General features: G+C 37.9%; 1 protein-coding gene across 1 annotated transcript in view; it reads left to right on the plus strand.

Moving 5' to 3' along the window:
• The window catches only part of LOC150083042 (uncharacterized), a 328847-nt gene that overhangs the window by 66820 nt on the left and 240782 nt on the right, over positions 1-21245 (plus strand). The window contains exon 4 of the mRNA XM_090376992.1: positions 20898-20980. Within this exon, the coding sequence (XP_090233118.1) occupies positions 20898-20980 (83 nt within the window). The remainder of the gene's footprint in view (positions 1-20897; positions 20981-21245) is intronic.

The following is a 21245-nucleotide window of genomic DNA, read 5'->3' on the forward strand; positions in this document are numbered from 1 at the left end:
AAAACCTATAGTACATAGTACCGTGCATGGGTTGAAGGAGAAGTATGGGGGGAGGGGGATGCCGGAAACTTTGCTCTAGAGACTAAACATGGGTTTCACCACTTCAAGCCTCCAATAAGCAAAGTGGTGGTATTTCACCGGTTGATGAAAGTCATCTACCACCTGGGGAAACATTTGCACATCTCCATTCCATAACACCTCCCCGAGTCAAAGCCTCTCTCATTATCATGGCTGAAAGTTTCCTTCTCTTTTTCTGCCACCTTTAATATAATTGAATAGATTCCATTCACCTAGGCTGCCTTTTTATGTTCGGCTTCAACAGTTTCACTTTTCTTGCAATTATCGCAAAATCATTCACTCCCTACTAGAATCTAATGCATTTCTGGCATCCCCATCCCTAAAAAAGACCTTGTGTAAATGTAGATGCAAAATATCTATTTGTTTATGAGCAGCCTGAGTAGGCTTGTCAATAGTTAAACCATTCATATCTTGTGGACCAACGTGATTCATTCATCCCCTTCTTTCTGATATCTGCTTTTTAATCCACTGTTTGCCAGAGACTTGTTATAATCTTCCTTAGTATGTCTGTCCTTCTTTGTGAAATCATTGTAGACTACTTTATATCTATCGAAGGCATCACTTGAAAATTTATGTGCATCCTGTGCATTTTTATTTTCTGCCAAAAGTCTCATCAGTTCATCTGACATTTATTTAGGTCTAAGTGCCTTGAACAGTATCTCTTACTTGGTATAATAAACCTAGTGATTTCATTGGTTATTTCCTGATGCTTCCCATTTAGAATTGCTGTGGATAATGTCATCAGATGTTGCCACTGAACACAACTTTGTTTGTCTGGGACCACGTCACCTTGATGAAAGCAAAAGCCCCATCCTTTACTCTTTGACGGTAGTTACGACTACTGTCAAAGTAAATCCCATATCAGTACACTGGGATCACTGCCGCCAAGTGAATCTTTTACATGCAGATTCTTAATGCATGCAGGCAAGGGTAGCATGGTTTTTCTCCCAGAAACTTGGGTTTTTCGTCCAGCAAACAGAAAATTGACCTCAGAACACATACAACTTGAAGTGGTGGAATCCATGTTTAGTCTCTGGAGCTAAGTTCCGGTCAACCCTTCCCTATCTCTTCCATCATGCAGTATGATTGATGACTTTTGAGGTTATGATGAACGTCGTGGCGAGATCCAATATTCCTTACATTTCAAGGGTACAGCTCTAAAACGGTGTTCGTAGGCCGGCCGCTAGTTAGTACACCGGACTGAACCTATTGGTAACTCTCTAGGAAGCTTCCGGATCAGCTAGTGTATAATCTTGCTACCACTACTCTGCCAGATAGTGACTGGAGGGAGTCCGAGTAGTGTGTATGCGGGGAGCATTGTCGAGGCCACGTTATGTCAAGGAGCTAGGTATATTCTTACCACATGTACGCCATATCCAAAAATTTCATTACTTCACACAGCATGTCCCACCTACATTTTCTCACTAGTGAATACACCATGAATTATCAAACTAATAGAGCAAGCTTATCTGCGAAAAGATCTAAACTGCCCAAGGACTTCCTAATTCATTTCACAAATATACGTGGTCTCAATTCTAATCTCAACAATGTCCATTTTCCACTTGCACTCTGCCAAACCCCATGTACTTTTTCTGACAGAATCTCAATTATCGGTTGATTCATCTACTGCTCATCTCAGATGCCCAAATTATTTGCTGTATGATTCCTTTCGCCTCAAAGGTGGTACTTGTGCATATGCCCTTTCTGATATTCCATGTCAGAGACTTGGCAATTTGGAATCTCCTCTCTTTGATCTTCTCTGGCTTAAAATCTCTCTACCTCATTGTGTCAAATTCATCTGTTGTCTCTACCGTTCTCCCAACTCCACTAATCACTTGGAGCTCTTTGACTTCCTCTCTTTGCAACTTGACTTTCTCCAGTCCAACTTTCCTAACAGTGAAGTGATTTTCCTTGGTGATTTTAATGTTCACAACTCCAGCTGGCTTCCGTTTTCTAGTCACACCGACCCAGCAGGTCGAGATGCTGAGGCTTTCGGAATTACTAATGACCTAGCACAGATTGTTCATGTACCTACAAGAATACCGGACAATCCTAATCATACAGCCAATATGCTTGATCTTTTTCTCACAAACAACCCTTCTAAGTACACGGTCGAAGTGAGAGGTCCTTTAGACACTTCAGATCACAACTTGGTGATTGTCTCTTCTCCAATGGAACCTTTATCTCATGGCTATTCCCAACTACGTGTTGTTTGGCATTACAAGAATGCAAAATGGGATGACCTGCGAGACTTCTTTTCTTCTTTTCCTTGGTCGGATTACTGTTTCAAAACTTCTGATGTCAGTGAAATTATTCTTGCAGGAATGGAATCCCTTATCCCACACTCCACTTTAAAATCTCGTCCTTTATCTAAACCTTGGTTTGCCAATAAAAATGCTAAGGCTGTCCAAGAGAAGAATGTTGCATATCGTAATTGGCTTGTTTCTAATTCTTCAGTTTCATTTTCTGCCTTCAAACTAGTCCAAACTAGAGTTTGAACAGGCTAAGAGTAGAAAACTTGCTTCTTGCCCTAATGGTAGCCGAGCATTCTGGTCTCTTGCCAAAGCTATTGGCCGCAACTTTTACCTATCTTTGCTCCCACCTCTGTCCAAACCAGATGGTTCTGTTGCCACTTCAGCCAAGGATAAAGCTGAACTGCTAGCATCCCATTTTTCTTCCAGCTCATGTATTAATGATCTTGGTAAAACACCTCCCACCATTCCCAACACGCTCCATTCAATGCCTCCTGTGGTCTTCCGTCAAAAGGATATCAGAAGGATTTTGATGAATCTTGATGCTAAGAAAGCTCCAGGTCCTGATGGTATCTCTCCACTTGTTCTCAAAACCTGTGCTCCTGAACTTACTCCTATTCTTTGCCGCCTTTTTTCACTTTCTTATTCCAAAGGTGTTTTTCCTTCTGCTTGGAAATTTGCTCATATCCTGCCAGTTCCTAAAAAGGGTGACAAATCCCTCCCATCCAATTATCGTCCCATTACTTCTACTCTTTCTAAAGTAATGGAGAAATCAATTAACCGTCAACTCTTAAACTACCTAGAAACCTTCCGTCTGATCAACGATCACCAGTATGGATTCCGTCAGTGTCGATCCACTGGAGATATTCTGGCTTATGTTACCCATTTATGGACTAATTCAATGGAAAGGTTCGGTGAAACACAAGTAGCTGCTCTTGACATCTCAAAGGCTTTTGATCGTGTTTGTCATAAAGGTCTTCTAAACAAGCTTCCATCTTATGGTTTGCCAACTATTTTTAGTAATTGGTTATCCAGTTTTCTCTCTGATCGCTCACCGAGGGTGAATGTAGATGGCTCTCTGTCTTCTAACTTCTCCACTAATGCCCATGTCCCCCAAGGTTCAGTTCTTTCCCCCACTCTTTTCCTCTTGTATATCAATGACCTTCTTCCATTGACTGGAAATCCTATCCATAGTTTTGCCGATGATAGCACATTGCATTCCACTTTCCATTTTGAGAAACCTTGTCCTGCTCAATCAGTTTCAACTTCTCAAAAATCTGCTACCAATTCCTTAAATGCCCATCTTCAGGTAATTCTCCAGTGGGGCCAAGACAACTTAGTTGATTTCAACCCTTCTAAAACTCAGTCTTGTCTTATATCTCGCAAAAAGGATTCTTCTGCTCCTATGCTTATCTTTAGTGACGCTCCGATTTCTAGGCAAAATGATATATCTCTTTTGGGGATTACCCTGACTTCTAATCTCTCTTGGCATAAGCACATTACAAATATTGCTTCCTCTGCATCTAAAAAACTTGGTTTTCTCTTTCGCTCTTGGCGTTACTTTTCTTCCAAACAGCTGCTCACTCTGTATAAATTGCAAATCCGCCCTGCCATGGAATATTGTTCCCATAGCTGGGGTGGTGCCACCAAAACCTCTCTCAGGCTTCTTGATTCCATTCAGAAGAGGGCAGTTAGGTTAATTAGTGATTCATCTCTAACAGAGTCTCTCCACTCGCTTTCTCATAGACGCACTGTTTCTGCTACATGCCTCTTCTACAGATACTTCCATGGGCACTGTTCTTCTGAACTGGCTTCTATAATTCCTGCTCTCTCTTTCAAAACAGTCCGAACACGTGCCGCCACTAGCCAACATCCATTTACTGTCCAACTTCAAACCCACAGAACCAACTTTTCATCTTCCTCATTTATTCATTAAACTGCCGTTTTCCGGAACAACCTTCCTTCATGCGTATTTCCTGAGAATTACAATCTACAGAAGTTCAAGTCCAATGTCAACAAATATCTTCTTTCGTCTTCTTAACCTCAAACCGAAGCACGGTACTAAGTACTATAGGTTCTAATACCTCTCGTGTTTGGGGTTCACATAAAAACAAAAAATTTATAGATAATATATACAGAGTAATATGGCCATAGTCACTGATGCTTCTAAAAACCTACAACAACAAAAATCTTAATGCATGAAGAATCATTGCTGATAATCATGTGAAGACTATTGCTTCCTCTTGTTACCTCTGTAACATACTGTTGTAGTGAATAGCCATCAATTAAGTCTGTAAAAGTCTTGCTAGTGTGTCAGTAACCAACCAGAAAGTTCCAGTGAATATCTGAAAGTTAAAATCCCCTATTATAAGAAAATTTGATTTACTGGCCCACTCTGTTTGTCTTTATAGTTTGTTTTGCTCATCACAGTTATTAGGCCTATAGCACACTCCTGCCGTCATTTTTGTTTTCCTGGTATAGCCACCTCACTATTTGTGGATTCTTTATTTGCAGCTTTACTTATTCCCAGTCACATTTTACAAGCATAAAATGTCAATGCTAATGCACCATGACTTACAGTCGCAACCAAATGTGGGTATGACTAATGTTGATTAAGTGTGAAATCGTTAGTCTGCATGGTGTATTTGTAGCAAGATTGATCTTGTTGATCAAGATTGATCAAGATTATCATTTGACAGCTTAATTTTCTATGAAAATGTGAGTTTTAGCAAAAAAAAGGAATTGTTAAAAGAAAGAAGAATATAATGACTTTATCAAACAAATTGAGTTGTTAGGTAAACTCTTAAAAGGAGAGAGTTTAGTTTCAGTTGCAAACATTATAAAATCCATGAATCCACTGTCCAATTCATTAAAAAAAATCAGAAGAAAAGATATGATGCAGTGTTTCTGAGAGTGCACCTATTTCAGCAAAAATATGTACCATGACATGCGATGTTAAAATTGAAAAAATGGAAATGCATTAAATATTTGGATCGAAGATCAAATGCTGAAAAAAGTTCCATTAAGTTTGTTTATGAAATGAAAAGGCAAAAAACTATACAAATACAGTAAACCCCCGCTATTCGCAGGGGTTACGTTCCTGCGAAATGCCGCGAATACTGAGTTTAGGCTCCTATAGTAATAAAGGGGTTCCGTTCCAAAGTATGAAATATATAAGAAAAAATAGTCTAAAATTTTGTCTATGTATGTATTATATGTACCTTCATAATATGACTATGTACAAAGACAGTACATAGTGAAATGCAAGCATGTGGCATAGAAATGAAAATAAGAAACAATTTAATATTAAATGTAATATTTATTAGAAATTTCAAACAAATCTTTCAAACTAGCGCCTTTGCTAGCTAAAAAACTTATCCCGCCAGTGCTATCACCCGTTTCGCTAAAGTGTTGATAAAAGAGTTTTGCCTTTTCACGAATGATGAGTGAACTTAACGGAATTTTATTTTGAGTTCGGCCTTCTATCTGCAGATTTAAAGCTTTTCCATTTTTTCTAATTTAATATCACGAATTACAGAGCAAATTTTTGAAGCAATTAGCGCGTTTTCACGGACACTACGGCAGATTTTTTCTTCCGATTTCTTGATTGATTGTACCGTTGACTCATTGATTTTATAATGTTTTGCCACTGAGAAGACACCTTCACCATTAGAAATTTTATCTATTAACTCAATTTTATTCGCTAATGTCATCACCTTCTTTGATCTTTTCATATTTCCCTTGTTATTCTTAGCCACATTTTTGTACAGGAAGAAAGTGACTTTATTGTGGACAATAAAGTCACTTTCTTCCATTAACACACTCGAAAAAGTGTTTTACACTGCAAAACGGTAGATTTATCACTTTTGTAAGCATATAAATTTATAAATTGATAAATTTATTTAATTTATAAGCATATTTAACCCCGGGGGCTCACATCTGGTGAGTATGGGCTTGGCACACCCAGGGTCCTGAGCTGGATATCATCATTCTTCCCTTTCTTGGTGATTCCCTTCTACTTTTGACTCTCTCTCTCTCTCTCTCTCTCTCTCTCTCTCTCTCTCTCTCTCTCAGGGCTACTCGGGAACTTTTTTTTTTCCTGGTGCAGCATAAGCCTCAGGCTTCCTTGCATCATATGGATAATAATAATAATAATAATAATAATAATATAAATTAAAAGCAAACGACAAAACCTTCCATGAAAAGCGCATAACACATACTGAACAAGGATTAGCGAGAAACATCCACGCTCGCCATTTTGTCACCCCTCGCCCCCACCCACTGAGCGCTGTTTTGACCGGGAAAGATAATTTTAGCCATGCCCATGTTTTTTTATGGCGGAAAATGTTCACGGCGCTTAAAAATTCACATTTTTTTAGGTTTCATTTTATATTAAATCAGTGACCGCGAAACCGCAAATAGCGGGGGTTTACTGTACTTCAATGTATCTTGTGAAAGCTCTAGTGGCACAAGTTTTTTAGCCAGAAAATTCTGGTTCAAAAATTAAAAAAGTGTTTAAACCTCTATAACGTGAATCTCGTGGGTGAATCTGTGTTGGCAGATTTTGTGGCTGCAGAACGTGTTCTGGACAAATTAAAAAAAAAAAAGTTAATTATAGATAAAGGATATCTCCCCAAGCAAGTGTTTAATGTGGATGAAAGTGGCTTTTTTTGGAAGAGAATGTCTTCCAGAACTTACCTAGCAAAATGTGAAAAATCTGCTCCTGGATTTAAGGATGCCAAGGACAGGTTCACTGTGTTGTTTTGTGTTAATGCAAGTGACACATGATCAAACCAATGATTATTTACAAATTACTGAATCCTTGCATTAAAGGAGAAGAATAAACAACTCCCAATGTATTGGAAAGGCACATCAAAAGGCTTCCTTTTTTACAGAACTGTTCTGTGATTGCTTTCTGCATGAAGTAAAACTTTACTTAGCTTCGAAATCATTGCCATTTAAAGTTCTAATAATTGATAATGGTTCAGGACATCCAGAGAATCTCATGTTTGAACATCTGGCTGTTGAAATTTTATTCTTGCCACCAAATACAGCACTTTTGCAACCACTGGACCAAGGTATGATTGTGGCTTTTAAAACCTATTATATCAGAAGAACATTCATTGGCTTGTTAACTAATTAGAGAAGGATTCACGCTAAACCAGAGTTGGAAAAATCATATAATTGCTGATTGCCTGATCAACGTAAAGGAGTCACTTGAAGGAGTAAAGGAATCTACCATTAATGCATGCTGGCAGAAATTTTGTCCAGAAGTGGCTAATGATAGATGAATCACCAATATGGATGACGTGGTAGCAGAGATTATAATGATTGCTAAAGGAATAGAAGACAAGGATTTGAAGACACAGAGACAGCAGACATTCAGGAACTAATTGAGACTCATGCTGAAGAGCTCACCATAGAAGTTGGATGAAATGATGGCAGTGTCCAGTGAGAACCAAAATCATCTTGAAGATGAAGTGCTTGACGTTGTTAGACTCTGATTTAACATCAAATTGTTAAATGAAATTTTCACATTATCCAGACAACTTTCCGATAAAGTGTTTGAGTGGATACAAATATGGAGAGAAGCATCAAGTTTAAGAGAGAACTTGATCACTTGCATCTTATAAAGAAGTTCACAAGGAATTTGAAAAGAAAAAGAAATAATTATCCATCAAAATTTTATTCGTCTCTTCAACACTACGTGCTAGTAACCAGTGGAATGCTTAGTTGATGATCGTGTATTGTTTGACAATTTCAATAAATTATATTTGACTTGAAAAATTTGTGTTTTTATTAGGAACCACACATACATTAAGTGGAAGTTATAGTGATCATGTTTGCAAATTGAATTTTGATTCTAATAAACAGCAATTCTAATAAGTGAAAATTGACAAATATTATCCAGAGGCTATAAAAATTAAGATATAAAGCACAAATTTACACTTTATTATCAAAGGTTTATTACCAATTAAATGATACGTGAATATCGGAAGAATAGTATCCACAGGTTTGCAAAATAAAAATAAATTTATACTTACATGCATAGCAAAGTTACATATTAACCATAACACTTTGTAATATGATTATAATTTAAAATAGTCACTTATTTTAGATTGCTTTAAATTATCACTACAAAGTCTATTTATAGATTTTTCAATATTGTATAAAAGTCTATATTCATGATCACTGCACCAGTTTCTTCCAGTACTCTCCTCAGGATGGCTGTAGCTATAGAAATGAAGAGCAGATTTCAGTGAAGGGGAAACACATTTCACCATAATAATGTGAAAACACAGAATTCCAGCTATCGGTATTATCGAAAATGCAATAAGATCAAGTTTACACCTGTTTATTGCACTAACAGAATTGCATTAACAGAAAAGCCTAATAAACTGGAAACTGCAAATTGTCTTTATTGTTTTACAGTTGTGACCTCCAGAAATGTACTTTAGAAAAATACCACAGAGATGTCACAAATGATTCTTATAACCGAAGATGCAATTCCAATAAACAATTCAAATGCAGTGCATTTTATTGATTTGAATCGGTCCTTCGAAATTTGATTCTATAAAGTGGCTGATTGCAATAACGAGTGATCCTTATAATCGGTGCTTACAGTACAGTATATCCAAACTTTTTTTACAACACAGGACATTTCAAGTTAGGCTGCAGACTATCCTTATACAAGTTTACACTGAAGAAAGAGGTATGCCTTGGGGGTCTGTGCTTAGCACTACCCTTTTTGCTATTAAAATAAATACCATAACTGAACATACACCAAGAACCATTGATGCTGCTTTATATGTTGACGACTTCAATACTTTTTGCCTGTTCAAAATCTAGTTTCGACTGATTATTAACTGCTTTACAATTGTTACGAGCTTTGGTGTAGGCAGAAAATGAAATTCTCAGAATAGATGAAATATAGAATGGCAGCTACAAAGGCACAAACGAGTGGCTTCTGGGTTTCCACACAAAAAACTGCATGTATACACCTTTGTAGAAAATGAAACCTACACCTGATCCTGAACTGAAACTTGATAGAAATATTATCCCAGTAGTACCATTCTTCTCTTGAACAGCCTTAGTACATTTATTGGAAAACCCGGGTTTAGATAAAGGACGAGATTTTAAAGTGGAGTGTTAGGGCTTCTCTTGGATAAGAAGCTAGCAGTCCTTGAACACATTAAACAACTCAAGACTTTCATGCCTCAAGAAATTAAACATAATGGCCTTTCTGCAACAACTTAGAGCAGATCGATATACACTTCTTAAACTTTATTTAGCAACATATAGGTTAGTGCAAAGGCATCATTTTAATGTAGCCATCTACCAAAGTAGTTAAATTAATTAATTAAATTGGCATCATTTTGGTTATATCTCATATTGTGAGATATAACAACGAGTTGCCATGGTATTGTACTCGAATAAGTAATACTTCACCAGTGGACAAGACTACTGTTACTTATTCTCAGCAGATGGTAGATGACTTTCATCAACCGGTCAAATACCACCACTTTGTTTATTGGAGGCTTGAAGTGGTGAAACCAATGTTTAGTCTCTAGAGCAAAGTTTTCGGCATCCCCCTCCCCCCATACTTCTCCTTCAACCCATGCACGGTACTAAGTACTATAGGTTTTGATACCTTTCGTGTTTGGGGGTTTCATAAAAAAAAAAAAAAAAAAAAAAGATACCATCACCCAGATGGCACTGTTTCAAAGCTTGTTGGCTTCTCCTTGGTGGGTGGGCAGGTATACCCTGGTGTTGCAATACTGACAACCCAGTTATGAAGTATAACTCCCCAATGTGAGAGTGGAGAAGCCTACCGTTACTTATTCTCAGTGGATACCACCACCCAGACGGCACCGTTTCAAAGTTCGTTGGCTTCTTCTCGGTGGGTGGGCAGGTACCCTGGTGTTGCAATAGTGATAACCCAGTTATGAAGTATAATTACACAATATGAGAGATATCTTATGGTGTGCAGTGATATAGACTATAAAATATTGCACCACCAGAGTACCTGCCCACCCACCAAGGAGAAACCAACAAGCTTTGAAACAGGGCCGTCTGGATGGTATCCACTGAGAATAAGTAACAGTAGTCTTCTCCACTGGAGAAGTGTTATTTATTTGAAGTAGTATAATACCACTTATAGTATTGGTACAATAACACTTGTAGGTAGAAGGAATTTGTTTTGTAGAGACGGGATACGCTTAAACAAAGGTGGTGCAAATGTTTTTACCATAAAGGTTCAGGGAAACTGTTAGTTAGTGGGGGAGGGGGATGTGGGTAATACTGACACACGTTTATCTGATAATATTGGTCAAAGTAACTCTTGCACATAACTCAAGAGTTCTTATCTGTTACCCCAACTGGACATATTATCTAGATGTTCTGAGGGCAGAAACATTTCAAATGAGCGGGTAGCTAATGCCAGGGAAGAGAGCCTAAAAAATTTCAAGGGTTGTGTTAGGGTTGTTAAATATACAAGAACAGTAAGTCTTAATTGTTTATATAGTAATGTTAGAAGGGTCGTCAATAAAATGAGCGAATTCGAACTGCTGGTTAAAACAAGTAACGCGGACATAAGGACATAATAGGGCTTACAGAGACGTGGTGCCACCCGGAAATTGAGGATGATGAGTTTCAGTACGGCTTGTATAATGTATTTAGGAAGGATAGGGTAGATAGAAGGGGTGGTGGGGTAATGCTTCCTATCAGAAGCAGCCTGAGTGCGACGATAGCTTTCCCAGATTCAGATGTTTCACATGCTAGTATAGAATCTGTATGGTGTGAGATAGTTGGAAACAAAGGTATAATGCGAGTAGGAGTAATCTACAGACCAGGTGATTGGGAAGATTATGACAAAAGCCTCTATATGCAAATGGAATGGGCAAGTAAGTGTCAATGTCTTATTATGTATGTCTGCCAGGGGCAAAAGTTGATGACGTTGTAGAGCGGATATCATCTTTTAAGGGCACAAAAGGTGATATAGTTGTACACGTTGGCACTAATGACATTAAGAGTAGGAGACCGGCGGAATTACTTGACAAGTACAGGTCACTGATGAAAAAAAGCCGTGAATTAGGGTTGAAATTGAAAGTGTCTGCAATTCTGCCCAGACACGATAGGAGGGAGTATATGATGAGAGCCCTGTCAATCAATTCGGCCCTGGAAAGATTGTGCAGGGCTCAAGGGGTAGAATTTTTTTCAGCCTGGTCTGTACTTGTTAACAGGAGAGACTGCTTCTACAGGGATGGGATACACTTAAATAGAAAGGGTGCAAGAATGTTTGCTGATGCTATCGAGGCAATGTTAGGTGGGTCGGAAAACTGCTAGATTGGGGGGATACAAGGACTAATAGATTAACAGTAGCCACTGGCAGAGGTGAAAGTGATTCTTGCACTGCTTCTATTGGAATGAGCCGCAGCCTGGAAAATAAGATGCAGGATATTTCAGAGACTGCTGGGAATCATTGGGGTACAAGTAAACACATGGGTTGTGTTAGGGTAGCTAAGAAAAAGAACAGGTGCATGTATACTTGTGTGTACACCAATGCTAGGAGTTTAGTAAATAAATTTGATGAATTTGAGGTATTGCTCAAAACATCAAAGGCAGATATTGTGGGGATTTCAGAGACGTGGTGTCACACAGATATAAGAAATGCAGAACTGGAATTTGGGGAGTACAATGTCTACAGAAAGGATAGACAGGATAGGAAGGGAGGAGGGGTTATGCTATTAGTTAAAAAACACATAAAATCCAAGGAAGTGAAGCCAGTCGACATCGCTGGACAGTGCAGTGTCGAGTCAGTTTGGTGTGACATAAGCATTGGGAGATCAAAATTGAGAGTAGGAGTGTGCTATAGTCCTAATGACTCTGATGAGTATAATAAGAAACTGTTCGGAGAAATAGAGTGGGCCAGTAAATCAGAGAGTCTTATAATGGGGGATTTTAATTTCCCAGATATTGACTGGAATTTGGGGGCTGGTCACTCACACAGTAGCAAGGCTTTTGTGGATTTATTGGATGATTGTTTTCTACATCAGCATGTTCGGGAGGCAACTAGAGGGAGTAATACTCTTGATTTGATTATCAGTAGTGATTCTTCATGCATTAAGAATCTGCAGATAAATGAACCACTTGGTGGCAGTGATCACAGTGTGCTGAAGTGGGAGTTACTCAAAGAGGTAACTACCATTAGGGGTAAAGGGAAGGGGTATTGCTTTCGTAAAGGCGACTACAATGGACTGAGACAATATTTAAATTCTATACAGTGGGATCAACTGATGATATTGCCAACAGCAAGTTCAAAATGGGAAGCATTCAAAGAACTTATCGTGGAAGCTACTAGGCTTTACATACCAACTAAGAAATATTGTTCAAGGTTTAGGCCTAAATGGTTGTCAGATGAACTAATGAGGCATATGGCAGAGAAGAAAAATGCATGGGATACATACAAATTAACACGTGACACGGACGCCTATGATAGATACAAGTTGATCTGTAACCAAGTTACAAAGGAGGTTAGGCAGGCGAAGGCAGATTACGAGAGATCCTTGGCAAGGGATGCGAAGAAAAACAGCAAAGAGTTCTTTACTTATGTAAACTCTAGAAGGAAGGGGATGAATCAGATTGGTCCACTTGAGATCGATGGGTCAACTGTTGATGACCCTGCTCGGGTAGCTAACAAACTAAATGAATATTTTGCATCGACATTCACACATGAGGAGTTATTCAGCGAGGGGAATGCCAGAGGTGTATTCAAATCTAGCAGTAAGCTAGAGAATCTTGTAATAACTGAGAGCAAAGTGGAGGAGAAATTGTTGAAGATAAACACAAGAAAGGCACCTGGGGTGGATGGGATCTATCCAGTTATATTAAAGGAGGCAGCAAAGGAGGTAAGCAAACCCTTAGCCATAATTATGAGAGCTTCCTTGGACTCAGGGGAGGTACCCATTGACTGGAGATGTGCAAATGTGACCCCAATTCACAAAGGGGGATCAAAGGCTGACACAAGTAATTATAGACCTGTGAGTTTAACTTCTGTTCCCGGAAAATTAATGGAGGCACTGGTGAAAGAAGCACTGCAGGATCATCTAGACAAGACTTCAGTTATAGCTAGGACACAGCATGGTTTTGTTAAGGGGAAGTCTTGCCTGACCAATTTGATTGGATACTATGATGCAGTCACAAAAGAACTGGATGCAGGGAATAACTTTGATATTATATACTTGGATCTTAGAAAGGCTTTTGATACTGTTGCACATGGAAGACTGCTACACAAATTGGAGCAGTGTGGCATTGGAGGCAAGTTGCTGCTATGGATAAAGGGGTGGTTGAGGGGGAGAAGACAGAGAGTGGTAATCAATGGACACTGCTCATCGTGGACTAATGTTATTAGTGGAGTCCCTCAGGGTTCAGTATTGGGGCCTTTATTGTTTTCTGTATTTATAAATGATATTGATGATGGTATATCAGGCTTAATGTCCAAGTTTGCAGACGATACGAAGGTTGGCAGGGTTGTCAAGGACACTACTGACACTATGCTGCTGCAACAGGATTTGGAAAGGTTGAGCAGATGGGCTTCGAGGTGGCAAATGAAGTTTAACATTGACAAATGTAAAGTACTACATATGGGAAACGGCAACCCCAGAGCAACGTATCAACTCTGTGGTACTACACTGACAGTGGTAGAGAATGAAAGGGACCTGGGGGTGGTGGTGCAGGCAGATATGAAGTTCTCTGAGCAGTGCAGACGAGCTGCAAGAGTAGCTCATGGTGTATTGTCAATGATATATAGGAATTTTTCTAGCAGGGATAAGGAGGTGATTATTCCCTTGTATAAGGCAATGGTCAGGCCACACCTAGAGTACTGTATACAGGCCTGGAGGCCTCATTTCAGGAAGGATGTAGAGCTGCTGGAACGAGTACAGAGAAGGGCAACTAGATTGGTGAATGGGACAAAGGGGTTCTCTTACGAAGAAAGGCTTAAGTTTTGCAAATTACAGTGTCTGGAAACTAGGCACCAGCGGGGTGATCTGATAGAGGTGTACAAAGCCTTGAATGGTTTGAGCATGCTCAATGCTGATGGGATTCTTCCTCTAGCTCAGAAAAATCACCTGAGAGGGCATAAATTCAAATTGAGGAAAGACAGATGTAGGATAGATGTGCGGAATTTGCCTTTAGCCAGCGGGTGGTTGGTGGGTGGAACAGACTTCCATCCCTTGTCGTGGAAGTTGATAGTCTAAATAAGTTTAAGGCTCAGCTGGACAGGTATTTCGAACGAACAGAGGGGTGAAGTGGAAGTGGTTATTTTTATTTATTTATGTTACTTTTTTTTTTTTTTTTTCTTTTTTTTTTTTGGCTGATGCTGCATAAGCTTGCTTTCTTGCATCAAATGCCTCTACTAATGCTAATGCTAATGCTAATGATTTCAATTTGCCTCTAATTGATTGGAGTAAATGGGAAGGAAACTCGATATAGGGAACAAAATTTTTAAATCAACTAAATGACTGTTATTTGTATCAACATGTCAGGGAAAGTACTAGAGAAAAGAATATCCTAGACCTCATCACCCATGAATCAGATGACATAACAGGGCTTGACATTAGAGGAACCAATATCAGGAAGTGATCACGGAGTTCTACGGTGGATGATGATGAGAGAGGTAGCAGCAGTAAAAGGCAAAGGAATGGGTTTTAATTTCAGAAAAGGAAATTACGATACCTTAAGGTACTACATGGCCTCTATTAACTGGGTAGATATCGCGCAGAGAACAAATACATTTGAACTGTGGTATGCTTTTAAAACATTAATCACAGATGCCTTGAATGTGTATTTACCATTAAAAAAATACTCCACAAGGAGGGTTCCAAGTTGGATGAATAGTGAAGTTGCCACATTACTTGAGCAGAAAAAGGTGGCATAGAAAGGTTACAGAGCAATAAAAAGTATTGAAGCCTATAACAGCTACAAGATGATCTGTAATAGAGCCACAGAAAAGGTTCGACAGGTAAAGGCAGTTTATGAGAAATCACTAGCAAACAGAGCAAATGGGGGTGGGGGGGATAAGGAATTCTTCACATATATAAATACCAAGAAGAGCAGGACAAACCAGATCGGACCTTTACATACGGGAAAGGGGATAGTAATAAATACACCAGCTGCTGTTGCAGATGAACTCAACAGTTATTTTGCATCGATATTTACAAATGAAAAACCTTTTGTGGCAATGGGAAATTGTGGGAGCGAAGTTGAAAAATATGTAATTAATGATATTGAAATTTCACAAGATTATTTAATGAAAAAACTTTCGAGTCTACAGGCCAGTAAGGCTCCTGGAGTTGAAGGAATATACCCTATAATCTTAAGGGAGGCGGCAAGTGAGTGCATTGAACCATTGAAGCTAATTATGCGAGCATCACTAGACTCTGGGGAGATTCCCTTGGATTGGAAAAGTGCAATGTATCTTCCATACATAAGGGTGGCTCTAAGAGTGAAGTGGGAAATTATCGACCGGTTAGTCTGACTTCAGTGGTATGGAAAATCATGGAGGCAGTGATCAAGGGTGGAATTCAGGATCATTTGGATCGAACTGAAATTCTCAAGGATACTCAGCATGGTTTTGTAAAGGGAAAATCATGTTTAACAAATCTGCTTCACTATTTTGAAAGGGTCACTCACGAGCTGGATCTAGGGGATAATTTCAGCATTGTTTATTTAGATTTCAGCAAAGCTTTTGACTCAGTCCCACATGAACGGTTGCTTTATAAGCTGGAACAGGTTGGAATCACTGGGAAAATCCTTAGATGGATAGCAGGATGGCTTCAGGGCAGGAGGCAGAGGGTTGTGATAAATGGCTATTCCTCAGATTGGGTTGATGTAAGAAGTGGGTTTCCCAAGGATCAGTATCAGGAACACTGTTGTTTTTAATTTTCATAAACGACATCGATGAAGGGATGGAGGGCATGATGTCTAAATTTGCAGATGTTAAAATTGGTAGAGTAGTTAATGATCACTGTCAAGCTGTGCTTCTTCAGAGAGACCTAGATAGATTTCAGGAATGGTCAGAAAAATGGCAGCTATGCTTTAATCCAACAATGTGTAAGGTATTACACCTGGGAAACAGTAATCCCAAAATAACTTATTCACTTGGTGGAGTTCAACTAAACCCAGTACTGGAGGAAAGGGACTTGGGTGTTACGATATGGTCAGACATGAAATTCTCTGAGCATTGTAAACAGGTTGCAAGGAAGGCCCATGGTGTCCTATCGAAGATCTATCGAACTTTTGCAAGTAGAGATAGTAATGTGATAATCCCATTATATAAGGCTTTTGTTAGACCACACTTGGAATACTGTGTTCAAGTATGGAGACCGCACCTAAAGAAAGACATCGAGCTTCTTGAAAGGGTGCAAAGACGGCTAACTCGCCTGGTGAGATCGGCAAAAGGGCGTCCTTATGAAGAAAGACTTTGAATATGTGGGTTACAGAGTTTGGAAACTAGACACCTTAGAGGAGATTTTATTGAGGCTCTGAGAGGCATCAGTAAAATGAATGAAGAAGAAATTTTCAAGATTATAAATGATTCTAGAACTATTGGACATAAATTCAAGTTACGGGGGGGGGGGATGTTTAGATTGGACTGCAGGAAGTTTTATTTTAGCCAACGAGTTATAAATTACTGGAATAAGTTGCCTACATGGGTGGTAGAGGCTGACAGTTTGGGGAAATTCAAAGGTCATCTGGATAGTACCTTCGGGTCAGGGAAGTGCATAGGATGATAGGTTTAATTTCCTTTTCTTTTTTTTATCATTGTTTTATTCGGGGTTTTTTTTTTTTTTTTTTTTTTCTGGTGCAGCCTAAGCCATAGGCTTTGTTGCACCATGTGGCTAATACTAATACTAAATACTTTTTTTTTTACCATGGCAACTTGTTGTGAAGGTATTCACAATATGAGATATAACCAAAACGATGCCAATTTAATTAATTAATTTAACTACTTTGGTAGATGGCTACGTGGCGCCTCCATAGCTAGGTGGGCAGGAGCAGCAGTGCATAGCACACGCTTCTTGATTAGACCAGGGTTCAAGCCCGTGACCACCAAATACAGAGGATGTGGATAGGTCAGGGAATGACCATCGCATATCCCCGGAGCAATATGGCCTCAGTTGCTAATGCTCCTAAAAACCAAACAACAAACAAACAAACAAGTGCGTAGATGGCTACATTAAAATGATGCTTTTGCACTAACCTATATGTTAGTCATTCTACCATGTGAGGCCTTTGCCCTTAAATATTTTATAGACTTTATTGAGCAATAATTTGTTCCAAGCTAGATTATAGAGCAGTTGTTTACGGCTCAGTGAAAGTGCACTGAGATGGTTAGACACGATACACCATAGTGCACTCTGTATAGCACTTGGACCTTTCTGGCACACCCAGTTCTACAACTGTTGATATTAAAATTGCTAAGAAAAATATTATGTGTAAGTTCTGAATGTCCTACACAAAATCTTTATGCAGAAACCCATGCTTAGATGGCAGAACTTGTTACTACGCTATGCCATCTAGGTAAAATCTATCATCAAATGTCCAAATAGAGACTTTCTGTTTTCATCTAAATGGAAATTCATATACCAAGCCCATCCAGGAATGAATCACCCTGCTGACATTATCTGATAGATTTACTGTTAAGCCAAGCTCTTAATTATGAGAGCATGACTACTACGATTGCACAGCTAATTCCATCGCGGAGTATAATTCAAGTCATATATGACATGTGTTTTCTATCCTAGAGTAAAACAACTCTATTGAGAACAAACTACCAGTAGCCACATGCAGCATAAAAAGATAAAAAGTCCAGTATGCACATCACAATTTCATAATATATTAATGGATTAAAAATATTCTTCTGTAGGAGCTGTGATTCACTTTGAAGATCACACCCTCATACAACTCCCTAAAGAAATACAGTATTTTTACTGCCAATTTTATGGCTGTAAACCAAATTGAATTTAAACAGATAACAAACAGCATAATTTTCACTGACTCGCTTAGTTCTCTTACTGCCTTGCAGAATGCTAATACCACAGCACACCCAGTTCTACAACTATTGATATTAAAATTGCTAAGAAAAATGTGTAAGTAACTGGATATTTGGCAATTGAGATGGGGGTAGAGTGAAACTGGCGAGATTACATGGATATTTATACCAAGGGTAGAGTTTGCTATTGATAATAAAATAGACTGATGTTTTTTATCCTTTAATGGAGTTGTCTTATTTAATCACTGGACATGGCTCTCATCATCATCATGAACTAGGTCCGGCTTACCTGTTCCATTGTAGCTCTTGGAAGGTGGTCTTGATCTCGCCATCATTGTCTTGGCTGACCCACATCTCTCTTGCCAGTAGGTTTGTGGTTAAAGGCTAATTTTGGGATCCGGTCTGGGTTCATTCTTGGTATGTGGCTGATTCATTTTTTCTGTTACCGTTTTATGTCATTTGCTACATTGTCTACTTTTAATTTCTCACGAATATCTAAATTTCTTTATTGGTCTAGTCTTGTAACGCCTAATAATGGTCTTAAAAATCTCACTTGTGCTGCTGCTAGTTTGTGTGCATCTTTCTTATTTATGACCCAAGTCTCACAACTGTAGAAGAGAGCTGATTTTGAAGTGATGTTGTGCAGTTGTAATTTGTTTTCTGAAGTGGCGTTTAATCGTTATGTTCATCTTATTATATTTTTGTAGTTTAGTGTGGATGTCTTTCCCTTCATTTGATATTAAATTTCCCAAATATGTGAAATCAGATATTTGTTCTATTATTTTGTCATCAATAACAGTTTTGACTGTATGTTTTTTTTTCCACGTAATCCCATTGATTTTGTTTTTGAGGTGGAGATTTTCATCTCGTACTTTTTTACCAGTTTTATTCAGTTTATTTGCTGCTATCTGTAGTTCATCTTCGGATTTTGCAATTATAACTTGATCATCAGCTTATAATATAGTTTGGATTTTATTCCTGTTGTTCAACTGTATCCCATTGTTAATTGTTTGTTTCCATTCTTTAATAATTTTATTGATGTAGATATTAAATAAAGTTGGTGATAGTCCACATCCTTGTTTGACTCCTTTAATGGTGTTAATTGGGTCTGATAGTTGGCCATTAGAATATCTTATGCAGATTTTGACTTTTTATATAGGCTTTGCATTGCTTTCCGGAGTTGGGTTGGGATAGGATATTTTCTTCATGTAGAATCTGCCAAAGTTTTTCCCGGTTTACATTGTCATATGTTTTTTTCATAATCAGTAAACAGCAGAAATGTTGGTAGGTCGAATTCTCCTCTTTTCCCCAAAATTTGTTGTAATGAGAAAATGGCATCTATTGTGCTTCTCCCTTTTCTGAACCCACATTGTTCTTCTTCTAAGCTTTGTTCACTGTATTTATTAAGTTTATTCTTTAGTTTATTAGAGTATAGATTTGAAGCAGTGTTATCCCTCTGTAGTTGTTAGAGTTATTTCTGGAGCCTTTGCTCTCTGAATCACAAATTATTTTATTTTGGTCTTGTCAATGAACCAACATGCCAATATGGAATTTTTGAGACATGGTATCATGTTCTCTATGATTATGTATTGTGTTCTGATTTCAGAGTTAATTTGATGCATGTAATTGATAATATTGCAATAGGTAATGAGAGCACATATTTACAAAGTCAAGTATCTTATTTATCTTATTTAAGAGAAGAAAATCAGTTTAGCGATGATTTCTGCATCTAGATTGTAAATTGTTTTGATTGATTAGTTAACGTACTACTTGTTGTGTGTCCTGGTGAGGGATGATTTTTTTTTAATATTATTATCATTATATTTAATTTATTTTATTTTTTTATTATTGTTATTATTAGTATTTTTTTTTACTAGGGGACTTTGCCCTTTGCTCGCCCACCCCCACACATGCTTTTCTACATAAAATGTAGAGGTATGCATAGTAAGTTAAATCTTTTCTACGTAAAAGGCACCTGTCGAAACGCACTGATCAGTATCTAATCAGGAAATGATCCATGTAATTATTTACCTATGCATTTGTAGTGCACAGCATTCTCAAGGTCGAATAAATATCACTATGAATTATTTACCTGTGTTTACATAGGTCACTTAAGAAAAGGCCTTTTGCTTTGGGCTCCATGATGCATGAGGAATATTGTTGCATCTGAAAGAGCAGGACTAAAATATTTAACTGATATATTTACAAATATACAATATTCATTAATATACAAAAAAACGTTACAATGGAACACCAAATGTTAAATAGTGAGGCACAAGGTTGGTGAACATTTGGAGGCAGTTGTCAATAATTAATTGCATTTGTAGTGATGTAATTGCCTCTCCCTCTTCTCGCATTGGTTTGAATAAATATCACTTTTTAATATATATATATATACATTATTATTATTTATTTTTTTAAATTAGTATTTATTTTATATATATATATATATATATATTTATTTTAATTGTTTTTATTTAATTATCTATTATATATTTTTAATTATAATCTAGCCTCCACTTCAAGCTTGCGATGCTGTTGAACATGCTGAAATCTTTGAGGACTCTATTACTCTAATCAGTTTTTTCATTATTACGTGAGTATACAAATTATAGCTTGCTAAGGTAAACTGAAGTGGAAGCTATTCTGCAACCATCTTTTATCAATTCATCCTTTTGTGTTCATTTGAGAAAGAGTAAACATGCCATCATAATTAAGTTTACTTAACCTTTTAAAACCTTAGACTTATACTTACTTCGATTAGGTCATTATTTTCAGATGCTACAATTTATAGACACCCTCCCCATTTTTCTTGGAAAGAATATACTTTTTTTTAATCCTCTTTTTATTCTTCTCTGCAC

The sequence above is a fragment of the Mastigoproctus giganteus genome, chromosome 7 (genome assembly GCF_048544385.1).
Source record: "Mastigoproctus giganteus isolate SK-2022 chromosome 7, ASM4854438v1, whole genome shotgun sequence".
In the NCBI taxonomy this organism is placed as follows: Eukaryota; Metazoa; Arthropoda; class Arachnida; order Uropygi; family Thelyphonidae; genus Mastigoproctus; species Mastigoproctus giganteus.